This window comes from Hylobates moloch, unplaced genomic scaffold (assembly GCF_009828535.3).
Source record: "Hylobates moloch isolate HMO894 unplaced genomic scaffold, HMol_V3 SCAFFOLD_9, whole genome shotgun sequence".
In the NCBI taxonomy this organism is placed as follows: Eukaryota; Metazoa; Chordata; class Mammalia; order Primates; family Hylobatidae; genus Hylobates; species Hylobates moloch.
In genome coordinates this window covers 62,175,696-62,188,610 of record NW_026652284.1, presented here as the reverse complement: position 1 = coordinate 62,188,610, position 12,915 = coordinate 62,175,696, and the positions used below count along the sequence as shown (strand labels likewise).

At 42.1% G+C, this 12,915-nt stretch overlaps 1 protein-coding gene and 1 long non-coding RNA gene across 3 annotated transcripts in view; one reads left to right on the top strand and one right to left on the bottom strand.

Annotated features, from left to right (window-relative positions):
• The window catches only part of LOC131384188 (uncharacterized), an 80,154-nt gene extending 71,226 nt beyond the window's left edge, over nucleotides 1-8,928 (bottom strand). Inside the window, exon 1 of the long non-coding RNA XR_009214786.1 lies at nucleotides 8,878-8,928. This is a non-coding gene — a long non-coding RNA (uncharacterized LOC131384188). The remainder of the gene's footprint in view (nucleotides 1-8,877) is intronic.
• A 76-nt stretch (nucleotides 8,929-9,004) lies between these two features.
• Nucleotides 9,005-12,915, top strand: part of SNX16 (sorting nexin 16) — a 43,508-nt gene continuing 39,597 nt past the window's right edge. Inside the window, exons 1-3 of one of the 2 annotated variants that reach the window (XM_032759934.2) lie at nucleotides 9,005-9,170; nucleotides 11,214-11,457; nucleotides 11,545-11,684. In XM_032759934.2, the coding sequence (XP_032615825.1) occupies nucleotides 11,310-11,457; nucleotides 11,545-11,684 (288 nt within the window). In that variant the 5' untranslated portion in view covers nucleotides 9,005-9,170; nucleotides 11,214-11,309. Of the gene's footprint in view, nucleotides 9,171-11,213; nucleotides 11,685-12,915 lie in introns of both variants that reach the window. The other variant, XM_032759933.2, reaches the window with a different exon arrangement.

Genomic DNA, 12,915 nt, shown 5'->3' with positions numbered 1-12,915 from the left:
CATCACAGGTCTTTTTGCTGCCACATTCTCAGCTCACTGCAACCTCCCCCTCCCAGGTTCAAGTGATTCTCCTGCCTCAGCGTCCCGAGTAGCTGGGACTACAGGCGCGTGCCACCATGCCTGGATAATTTTCATTTTTTTTTTTGTATTTTTAGTAGAGACGGGGTTTCACCACGTTACCCGGGATGGTCTCCATCTCCTGACATCGTGATCTGCCAGCCTCGGCCTCCCAAAGTGCTGGGATTACAGGTGTAAGAACTCAAGGATATAATTGCCACCACAAGGCCAAGACTGCCAAGTCTATCCTGAAAACTACCAATGTTTTGGTCTACTTGTTACTGGATGAGGGTAGTTGTCCAGGTTCTTGATGTTTTGAACAAAGAATTGGACAAAACGCACAATCAAAACAAGGCGTGAAAGCAGAGAATTTTAATGAAAGTACACTCCACAGGGTGGGAGTGTGCACGAGCAAGTGGCTCAAGTGCATCTGTTACAGAATTTGCTTGGGTTAAATAACTTCTAGAGATTTCCTATTGGCCCACAACCAGTCTGATTTGTTGTGGGAGGGGACCAACCAGAATAAAGAATAGACCCACAACCAGTCTGATTGCTTGTGGGAGGGAATCAATCAATCAATCACAGGTACTTTCATTTTTCTTTTTTTTTCCTTTATCCATTCATCTATTATTTTATTTTATTTTATTATACTTTAAGTTCTAGGGTACACGGGAACACATGCAGGTTTGTTACATAGATATACATGTGCCACGTTGGTTTGCTGTACCCATCAACTTGTCATTTACATACATATTTCTCCTAATGCTATCCCTCCCCCAACCCCTCGTCCCCCGACAGGCCCTGGTGTGTGATATTCCCTGCCCTGTGTCCAAGTGTTCTCACTGTTCAATTCCCACCTATGAGTGAGAACATGCAGTGTTTGGTTTTCTGTCATTGTGATAGTTTGCTGAGAATGATGGTTTCCAGTTTCATCCATGTCCCTACAAAGGACATAAACTCATCCTTTTTTCTGGCTGCATAGTATTCCATGGTGTATATGTACCACATTTCCAGTCTACCACTGATGGACATTTGGGTTGGTTCCAAGTCTTTGCTATTGTGAATATAGTCACAATAAACATATGTGTGCATGTGTTTTTATAGTAGCATGATTCATAATCCTTTGGGTATATACCCAGTAATGGGATCACTAGGTCAGAGGATACTTCTAGTTCTAGATCCTTGAAGAATTGCCACACTGACTTTCACAATGGTTGAACTAATTTACACTCCCACCAACAGTGTAAAAGTGTTCCTATTTCTCCACATCCTCTCCAGCATGTTTCCTGACTTTTTAATGATGGCTATTCTAACTGGCGTGAGATGGTATCTCATTGTGGTTTTGATTTGCATTTCTCTGATGACCAGTGATAACAAACATTTTTTCATGTGTCCGTTGGCTGCATAAATGTCTTCTTTTGAGAAGTGTCTGTTCATATCCTTTGCCTACTTTTTGATGGGGTTGTTTCTTTTTTTCTTGTAAATTTGCTTAAGTTATTTGTAGATTCTGGATATTAGCCCTTTGTCAGATGGGTAGATTGCAAAGATTTCCTCCCATTCTGTAGGTTGCCTGTTCACTCTGATGATAGTTTCTTCTGCTGTGCAGAAGCTCTTTAGTTTAATTAGATCCCATTTGTCTATTTTGGCTTTTGTTGCCATTGCTTTTGGTGTTTTAGTCATGAAGTCTTTGCCCATGCCTACATCCTGAATGGTATTGCCTAGGTTTTCTTCCAGGACTTTTATGGTTTTAGGTCTTACATTTAAATCTTTAATCCATCTTGAGTTAATTTTTGTATATGGTGTAAGGAAGGGATCCAGTTTCAGCTTTCTACATATGGCTATTAATAGAGTCCTCCCCTTTCTGTTTTTTGTCAGTTTTGTCAAAGTCAGAGTTGACTGTTTCAAGGCTCTTTTTTTCCGGTACCAGTACCATGCTGTTTTGGTTACTGTAGCCTTGTAGTATAATTTGAAGTCAGGTAGCATGATGCCTTTAGCTTTGTTCTTTTGACTTAGGATTGTCTTGGCTATGCAGGCTCTTTTTTGGTTCCATATGAACTTTAGAGTAGTTTTTTCCAGTTCTGTGAAGAAAGACATTGGTAGCTTGATGGAAATGGCATTGAATCTATAAATTACCTTGGGCAGTATGGCCATTTTCATGACATTGATTCTTCCTATCCGTGAGCATGGAATGTTCTTCCATTTTTTTGTATCCTCTTTTATTTTGTTGAGCAGTGGTTTGTAGTTCTCCTTGAAGAGGTCCTTCACATCCCTTGTAAGTTGGATTCCTAGGTATTTTATTCTCTTTGTAGCAATTGTGAATGGGAGTTCACTCATGATTTGGTTCTCTGTTTGTCTATTATTGGTATATAGGAATGCTAGTGATTTTTGTACATTGATTTTGTATCCTGAGACTTTGCTGAAGTTGCTTATCAGCTTAAGGAGATTTTGGGCTGAGACTATGGGGTTTTTCTAAATATACAATCATGTCATCCGCAAACAGGGACAATTTGACTTCCTCTTTTCCTAATTGAATACCCTTTCTTTCTTTCTCTTACCTGATTGCCCTGGCCAGAACTTCCAACACTATGTTGAATAGGAGTGGTGAGAGAGAGCATTCTTGTCTTGTGCCAGTTTTCAAAGGGAATGCTTCCAGTTTTTGCCCATTCAGTATGATACTGGCTGTGGGTTTGTCATAAATAGCTCTTATTATTTTGAGATACATTCCATCAATACCTAGTTTATTAAGAGTGTTTAGCATGAAGGGCTGTTGAATTTTGTCAAAGGCCTTTTCTGCATCTATTGAGATAATCATGCGGTTTTAGTCATTGCTTCTGTTTATATGATGTATTACATTTATTGATTTGCATATGTTGAACCAGCCTTGCATCCCAGGGATGAAGCTAACCTGATCATGGTGGATACACTTTTTGATGTGCTGCTGGATTCGGTTTGCCAGTATTTTATTGAGGATTTTCACATCGATGTTCATCAGGGATATTGGTCTCATTTTTCAACTGCCACACAGAAGGAGAGGCCATAAAGGGAGTAGCCTCTGATATCCAGTCAGCATGAATAAACCTTAGGTTTCCTGCCTCCAGACCCTATTTTCCTGCCTCATTTTCCCCCTGAGAGATGTGATTCCCATAAATCTTTATGGGAAGCAGAGGGACTGATGGTCTTTCTTCTGTAACTGCTTCATGCTAACTTGGGGCACAATCCCTACCTATTGTTGATCATGGAAATTTTTCCCTGCTCTATCTAGTGGAGGCAGGGTAATTTATTGATCACTGGGGGTGCTATCTTTATTTGGAACTGGCTGGCAATGTTGTTGCATGATCATACAAAGCTCGATGGTCTCTAGGTGAGAGGAAATGAATTTGGTTAAAAGATCTAATGGGAACTTCAGGGGGTGGATACCTACACTATCAGGAATGTTTGTTATAGGGAGGAATTAAAACATTCTGCTTAATTGCTACAAAGGAAGTAATTCCAAACATTTGAAAAAAGAAAAACTGCAAAAATATATAAAAATATGGCTACTGTTATCCAGCCTACAGTAACTATGCAACAAAAACACCAAGGAAAGTTGGTAGGCATTTACTTATCTTTTGGCTGTCTTCTAAACAGGTACTTCAGGTCTTCCACAGGTTCACAGGTGTAGTGGCTGATGGAAACTTCAGGTTCCAGGTCCGAGGCTTCAGGTATCACAGACTTGACCCTTGAAAGATGTATCCAATTATTTAAATCCTAATACTTTGACCATGGAAAGCATGGCATGAGCATGAGCATGAAACATAAGGAACACATATTTAGAATCTGGATAGATAAATGTTAAGCTTTTTCCTTTGTCTCAACAGTAGTGCTCAGGTAAGAACAATGATTTAAGTATTCTGTGCTGATGTGCCAGGGGGCAGTGGCTGGGCTTCAATAATGGTGTTGTGATTTACTGTTGCATATCCAACTCAGCACTCCCCATTTGACACAAAACTACTGCCATCTGTGAACCAGTTATCCTCAGAATCTGGGAGAGGCTAATTTTTTAAATCAGGCCTGCTAATATATGTGTGTACAATGACCTGCTCACAGGAATGATCAGTTATTGGGCCTGTGGGTAGCAATGAAGCTGGATTCAAGGTGTTACAGGTTCTAAGGGTTACATCTGGATTGTCTAGCAGCATGGCCTGGTATATGTTTAACCTTTCCTCCATCATCCACATGCATCCTTTTATCTCTAAGACTGGCTTTACCTGATGGGGGTTAGAACTTCCAGTGGTTGGCCCAGGGTGATTTTAGTGGCTTCCTCCACAAACATAGCAGTGGCTATTGCCTGCAGGAAACTTGGTCATCTCGAGGCTACTCCATCCAACTTCCTTGAAAAGCAGGCAGTTGGTCTGGGTTCTGATCCTAATTTCTAGGCTAGCACTCCCACAGCTATGCCCTTCTCAGCAACATACAAGGAGAAGGGCTTAGTTATGTCTGCGACGCCAAGAGCAGGAGCCTGGGTAAGGGCCTATTTTAGCTTGGTGAAGGCTTCTCATTTCTGGGGTCGATTCCACTAGCTCATTTTAAGGCCTCCTTGTTGCTTCATATATGAGCTTTGCTACAAGTCCCAAATTTGGTACCAATATTCTGCAAAACCCAGCCATTCCCCAGAAAGAACAAAGCTGCTCCTTAGTGGCAATGGGGGAACCACATATGGCTTGCACTCATTCTGGAGATATTTGCCAGGTTCCCGGTGTTAAGACATACCCTAAATATTGGATCCATTGGAGGGTAATCTGAGCCTTCTTTTTGGACACTTCACATCCTCTGTCAGCCAGGAAATTCAAGGTTTTTATAGTATTTTGGTCAGAAGCCTCCTGGGTTGGGCTACACACAAGAATTTCAACCACATACTGGAATATACTTCTGTTCTCCAATTGCAGATCCCTCAGATCCCTCTCTACAGATCAGGCTAAGAAATCAGGGATATCCTGAAAGCCCTGAGGGAACTGTCCAAGTGTATTATTTTTTTCTGGTATTAGGATTTTCCCATTCAAAGGCAAAAAGGTATTGGGATTCTGGGGCCAGAGGAATAGACGAAAGCATCTTTTAGGTCTAGGAGAAACATTTTGCATCCCCTGGCACCTGAGCCAGGAGGGTATATGGATCCACCACCAATGGATGAATGGGGATAACAGTGTGATAAATTATTCTGAAATCCTGTACTAGCAGGTATTCCCTCAAGGGCTTTAGAATGGTTAAGATGGGGGTGTTTCAGGGAGAATTGCAGGTTTTTAACTGCCCATGGGTAAGCAATATCTCAACTATGGATGCTAGGCCTTTTCTTGCTTCCAGCTTAATTCGGTATTGTTTTCAATTGGGGAAATAGCTGGGGTCTTTAAACTGGTATTTTGACTGGCACTGCTGTTTTAACTTTCCCTGGTGATATGGTTTGGCTGTGTCTCCACCCAAATCTCATCTTGAATTCCCACATGTTATAGGAGACACCCAGTGGGAGATAATTGAATCATAGGGGAAGGTCTTTCCCATGCTGTTCTCATGATCATGAACAAGTCTCATGAGATCTGAGAGTTTTATAAGAGGGAGTTTCCCTACACAACCTCTCTCTTTGCCTGCTGCCATCCACGTAGGATGTGACTTGCTCCTCCTTGCCTTCCACCATGATTGGAGGCCTCCCCAGCTATGTGGAACTGCAAGTCCATTAAATTTCTTTCTTTTGTAAATTGTCCAGTCTCGAGTTTGTCCTTATCAGCAGTGTGAAAATGGACTAATACACCTGGTTTCCCAGCATACCATGCTAGCAGGTTAACCTGTTTATTAATGTGGTCTGGGATGTTGTCTGTATTTTTGACTATTAGCAATTTTACTGGGTGATGCTTAAATTGTAGTAGTGCCCCTATTTTAATGATAATATCTCTTCCCAACAGATGGACAGGGCAGCTTGGAACTACTAAAGATTTCTGCTGTAAGATTTGTTTCTCAAATTGACAAATGAGGAGTAAAGAATCTCGTTTGTGGCTTTCCTTCCATTCCCATAACACTCTTGGACTGGGAGGAAAGTTTTACTGCGTAAGCAGTAAGGACAGAGTAATTCGCCCCGTGTTGGAAAAAAAAAAACTGAATTTGGGTGCCCATGACATCTGGTTACCCAGGGCTCTGCAATAGTAATTATGATGTTCCTGGACAGGCACAGTGAGGAAGACTCTAGGCCCCTTCAGTCTTCATCTAATTCCTCCTTTCACACTGCTAGACTTTTGCCTAACTGAGCCCCTTGGTGGGAGTGGGGGCAGTCAATCCTCTAGTGCTAGAGACCCCTCTTAGTCCATTAGACGTCTCTGACCTTAGAAGGGTGCCAGCACCACTTTGGAATGATTCTGACCACCACTGATGACCCACTATGAGCTTTCCCTCTTGTCCCTGGATGAAGGTCTCTACTTCTAGAATTAACTTTCAGACAAACCTTTGGATTTTTTTTCCTATCCCACTTAAAGCAATTCTTTAACTTTCTAAATTTGGACAAGATTAAATTGTACATAGATTCCCTTTCATGAATCCCCTCCATGAGTTACACAGACCACAATATGCCCAAACCCTGTGACTTATCCTTAGCCAGTCGAGCAGGGGAAGGGAAGAATTTAACATAAGGAAAGAAGGCTTAAGCCACCTGAAACGTGTGTAAATTTTCCCTGGACAGGCTGCCACTGCCAATTGCATCACTCATAGGCATCAGGGACTATAACTGGAAAAGAAAGAAAAGAGTCCTTCCCCATTCTGGGCAAGGCAGCTATCCCCATTCACTCCTGGGCCTTCAGTTAACACCAGAGAGTAGCCCCAGTTGCCTTCAATTACCAAGGAGCTACTAGGAAATGGCCACTGAAAGACTGAAGAAGAAAAGGACTCAGGTTCCTCACCTGAACCAGGTGGTGGCAGTCAGGTGCTTCCACATGGACCTTTTAGTTTCCCCAGAGAGTGGCCCCGGCCAGAAACCTGCAGTTGCCTCCATGCTTAGGCACTGTCCATCAAAGGTCCCAACTTGGAAAGGAAAAGGGAGAGAGAGAAAGAGGAAAAAGAAAAAAACAAATTCCAAACTTTGGGCTTACCTTCTGGCTGGCTCACCAAAATATGTTACCAGTTGAGGGTAGTTGTCCAGGTTCTTGGTGTTTTGAATAAAGAATTGGACAGAACACACAAACAAGGCATGGAAGGCAGAGATTTATTTTAAATGAAAGTATACTCCACAGGAGGAGAACAGACTCAGGCAAGGGGTTCAAGAGCATCAGCTACAGAATTTTCCGGGGCTTAAATACCCTCTAGAGGGTTCCCATTGGTCCATGCCCAGTCTGATTGGTTGTAGAAGGAGACCAATCAGAGTGAAAAGTAGGCCCTCAACCAGTCTGATTGGTTGAGGGAGGGGACCTATCAGAGGTACTTTCATTTTTCAACTGCCACACAAAGAAAAGAGGGTTGCAACTGCCACGCAGCAACTGCCATGCAGAAAAAAGAGGGGTTGAAAATGGAGTCACGTCTGATATCCAGTCAGCATGAATCAGCCTTAGGTCCCCTGCTTCCAGACCCTATTCTCCTACCTAACATTGTTTCTACAGAATTCTAGTTTTATTTCATTCACACTGAAAGGGCAGAATCTCTTAAACCAAAATCATCATCATGTCACAAACCAGACTATTTTCCAACCTTCATTTCAAAATGACCACTATCACCTTTTCCCACTCTTAGTCGGGCAGTAGACTAGGGTCCAGAGGCAGGGAACCTAAGGCCCATTTATGCTGACTTCCTAGAACTAAATAAAAAGGAAAACTCCAACTTTCCAAGCCCAAGTAACAAAAGGACCAGAGGCTATTCCCTTTGCAACCCCCTGCCCAACCTTCTAGGCCCTTAGTATCTGGGCCTAGTCTTCATTTGCATAGCAGTACAACTTTGTAACTTAACTTTAGCCTCTGATTGGTTGCAGGCTACTCCTTAATTTACAGAGGATGTAAACCAAATAACCAATGGGAAATCTCTAGCTGATATTTAAACTCCAGAAAATCCTGTAACCAGGGCTCTTGAGCCACTGGCTGGAGGCCACTCCCACTCTGTGGAGTGTACAGTTATTTCAGTCTCTGCTTTCCTTGCTTCATTCTTTCCTTGCTTTCTTTGTGCGTTTTGTCCAATTCTTTGTTAAAAATACCAAGAACCTGGACGACTTGTAGTCAAGACCCTCCATGGGTAACACTGGGACTATACCAAAGCCTTAGAAATCGTGGAATGATTTTTCAACCACATTATCTGATTCTAATGATGAACAGACCTGTAGACCTGTCTGAATCTTGGAATTTGCCTATCAAAAAGCTCGGCTTTCCCTACTTCACAAGTCTTCAGAAGCGCATGTCTAACAAGGCTAATATTCCATCAACGGGATCAAATTGCTTACCGGATAGTAAAAAGACACTACAGAATTTCAGGGGTTCTCTGCCAATGAGGACTTCTGAATTATGTAGAATGGATCAGCTACTAAGCAGTGTTCTATCTTCCTACTCTTCTAATCGATTGTCATCCCTTAAAGCGCTGCTAATTCTAGAAAACAATCTATAACCTGTTAGAATCAGCGCAAGCTGGTGATGACTACAAGTCCCATGATGCAAAGTATGAGCGCGGACCAATGTTGGTCGTAGTGACTTCTGGGAATTATAGTCTTCTAATCTCCTGTTTGGCAAACTAGGTATTGTAGCCTCCATTTCTCAGAAGTTCAGTTGGAAAACTAAAGATAGTGCAGAGAATGTCGATTTTCTGCCACAAGACTACGTTTATCTTCGCTACCTGAGCGCCCAGCCGATCACCTCCAGTCGCTCCTCCGGTGGGCGGGCACCCTTGGCGTGACATCACTTCCGGCAGAGATGTCCCAGGTTTGGCCCCTCCTTCCACACGGCAGGGATCTTGGGCCCGGCAGCCGGGCAGAGACTGGCTGAGGCGTGGAGCAGCTGCTTTTGGGGCGGGGGTGTCACGTGAGGCTTCTCGCTGCTGAGGGAGGAGGCGAAAAGCTGCGGTTAAGGAGAGTCCGGTTTAACCGTCACCGGGAAGCGCGCTCGTTCGGGATCGCGGAGTGGGCTGAGGTAAAGACTGGGTCGTTACCTCAGGACAGGCGGTCGCTGTCCCGGGTTCTCGTACGGGTGACACCTGCAACCTTGATGTCTGGCGGGCGGCGAGGGGTTCCGCGGGAGAGTGGAGAGGCGCCGCAGGAAGCCCAGCCACCTTCAGGCCACCGCTGACCCCACCGTGCATCTGGGAGGCGCTGGGCGCGCACCGGGCAGCGGAGGCGGGAGAGTCTGGGAGCCCAGGGAGCTGCGGGTCTCGCCGCCTGCAGTGCGGAAGACCCGTGACCGGCGCAGACCCCGGCCTTACCTTCCGAGGGTCGAACTGTGCCTGGTATTTGCCTCTTTCCTCCCGCCCACGGCGTTGCTCAGAGTCAGGCCACCTCACCTGAGGTTTTCCAGAGTGAGACTGAACTGAGCGTCCTGGGAGCAACTCGGCACCAGGGTAGAGGCGAAGACGCTTCTAATGAGCACAGCAGGGTTTTTTTTGTTTGCTTGTTTTGTTTTTTTAACGCTTGGGTAGCGCTCGCATCTTCGGACGTCAGTGGTTGTATTGATATGTATTGGTATGCGACCTCCCCCCAGCCAGGCAGCCTCAGGTAGTAGAGTGGCAAAGGCCAGGTGGATCCCTCGGACCTTGAGAAGGTTGAGATTTCAGACTTAATTGTTTTGGGGGAGGCTGTCAGGCGGAACCGAGGAGCGGTGAATCAGCAGCTAAAGTTTCATGAATCTTTGATAACGGGGAAAGGTTGCCGAGAGCCACTTGAGTTAAAAATCGTTTTTGGTTTTTTTTTTTTTTTTTGAGACGGAGTTTCGCTCTTGTAGCCTAGGCTGGAGTGCAATGGCACGATCTCGGCTCACTGCAACCTCCGCCTCCCGGGTTCAAGCGATTCTCCTGCCTCAGCCTCCCGAGTGGCTGGGAATTCAGGCTTGCGCCACCATGCCCGGCTAATTTTTGTATTTTTAGTAGAGACAGAGTTTCACCATGTTGGCCAGGCTAGCCTCGAACTCCTGACCTCAGGCGATCCACCTGCCTCGGCCTCCCAAAGTGCTGGGATTACAGGCGTGAGCCACCGCGCCCCGCTCAGAGTTAAAAATCTTATTTCAGCATCTTTCCAAGTCCAGGTGACTCATTTCTTACCTTTCCCATCAGTAGAGTTTAGTATGAAAAGTTGGGCAGTTATTGTTGTGTGTAGTCTTGTCATTTTGTTGGTCTGTAGTTATTACAGTTTCTTATGAGTTTATTATTTAACAACGTAATAGTAAACCATTTCTTCTTTGTGTTATGATACTATTCTGACACAAGATATACTAGTCCTTTTGATAACAGATTCTTGAATGTAAGTTATAAGGATTTAAATACCCTCAGTTTATCGTAGAGCAGAATTAGTGATGACCTGTAAGCTGTGAAGAACGGTTACACTTTTCACTATTTAATTTTGTTGCATGTAAGTTTAATGTTCACTGGGTTTTATCTGAGTAACTTGACCAAGTGTGTATTTTTAATCCTGGGTTCTATAGAATTATACTATGTAGCATCAAAGCATTTGGTTCATTGTTACTACTCTGTGTAAATCTTTATAGTTTCACTAATTAAATTGCAAGGTAATGTGAATAGATTTCCTCCCTTTCTGATTAAATCCAGAGGTAATATAAATAGTTTTCTTCCGTTTCTTTTTTCTGTCGTACTGAAGGTAGTACTGTCAAGATGATAAGCGTGGAATAAAGCTTCAGAAGGTCTTTACCAATCTTTCTCCTACCAACTTTTACATAGATGAAATCAGGTTAAAATGAACATAACAGAAATACTTCACAAGGGAATAAAGTAGGGGGAACAGGGATAACATGTAACATGGGGTCAAGGAAAAAGAGTGTGAAGTAGTTTTGCCCTCTCTACCTTGCAAATAGGAGTCCTTAAAGACAACTGGGATTAAAAGAAGGGGTTTGAGGTATGTTTTCATTCCAAATAAAATAATAGTGTCATAAAATTGAAAAGAATATTTTTCTTTTGAATCCTGCTGCACATTAAAGACTAACCTTTTAATATGTCCTTTTCATTTTTAGATAGTGAATTCTTAAGAAGAAAATAATGGATTGCATATTAGTTGTTCTCTAAGTAGACTCAACAGTGTGCAAGCTTGTTGCAAAAGCCAAAAGAAGATGGCAACTCCTTATGTCCCAGTTCCTATGCCTATAGGAAACTCTGCTTCCAGTTTTACAACCAACAGAAATCAAAGAAGTTCTTCTTTTGGCAGTGTCTCAACAAGCTCAAACTCTTCTAAGGGCCAGTTAGAAGACTCAAATATGGGTAATTTTAAACAGACAACTGTTCCTGATCAAATGGATAATACTTCATCTGTCTGTAGCAGTCCCCTCATTAGGACTAAATTTACAGGTGCAGCTTCTTCCATTGAGTATTCTACTAGACCAAGAGAAACTGAAGAACAAAATCCGGAAACAGTGAATTGGGAAGACAGACCATCTACACCTACTATACTGGGTTATGAAGTGATGGAAGAAAGAGCTAAATTTACTGTAAGTATTGACTTCTGCTGTATACCAGTGCAAAGTGAAAGATTGGCTAATCTGTTTGTTTAAACCAGTGTTAAATTAATGTAAACTTGTACTTATAATTTCTTGAATATGAAATTCTAATGGTTTTTACACCACTGAATTCTATCGTGTTGTAGTAAACTTTTGCTTTACCTTAATAAATTTTCACAAACCAGACACACCTATGTAACTATTAATAGCACATAAATCAAGGAAAAGAACGTTACTAGAATCTTAAATGCTCTGGGTTCTCTGCCAGTGAGGACCCATTCACCCAATACTGTTGTATAGCCTTGATTAATTTTGCCTATTTTTGTACTTTATCTAAATGGAATTATAAACTCTTTTTGCATCTGGTCTCTTTTCTTTAGCCTTGCCAAATTACATGCCCAGCTTTAAAAGATATTGATGAATGGTGTTTCAGAATGGTTGTACTGATTTATACTCCTAAAAGCAGCATATAAGAGTTGCAGTTGATCCATAGCTTCCTAACATGATATTTTAACATTTTTATCATTTCAGCTGTTCTCATGGGTACAGAGTAATATCACATTGGTTGTGGTTTTAATTTGAATTTTCTTAATGACTAATTAAATTGAATTTTTAAAAAATTTTTTGGCTGTTTGGATATTCTCTTGTGAAATATCTGTGCATGATTTTTGTTCATATTTCTTTTGAGAAGTCTCCCTTTTGATTTGTAGTTTTCTGTGCATTTTGGATATTTTTTTTTTCAGATACATGTATTATGACTATCCTCTCACTCTGGTTTGCCTTTTCAATTCCTTAATAATACATTTGATAAACAAAGTTCTTAATTTTAATTTGGTTTGATTTATTACTTTTTTTAATGGCTAGCACTTTTTGAAATCTTTGCCTACTCCATGGTTACAAAGATACTGTCCTATGTTTTCTTCTAAAATCTTTATTGTTGGGCCTTTCACATTTAGATTCGTAAACCACTGGAATTGATTTTTGTCCATGGTGTGAGGTGAGGGTCAAATCTTTTTTTTTTTTTTTTTTTTTTTCCAGATGGGACCAATTAATCGGGCTTTTATTTAAAAGACCACTCTCTCTCCTCTTCATTTTCAGTGTTGTCTGTGTCATAAATCACGTGACCATAAATGCATGGGTCTGCTTCTGTGTTCTATTTTTCCATCCTTTACTAATTTCACACTGTCTTAATTAGTAAAGTCTTATAATAGGTCTTGATATC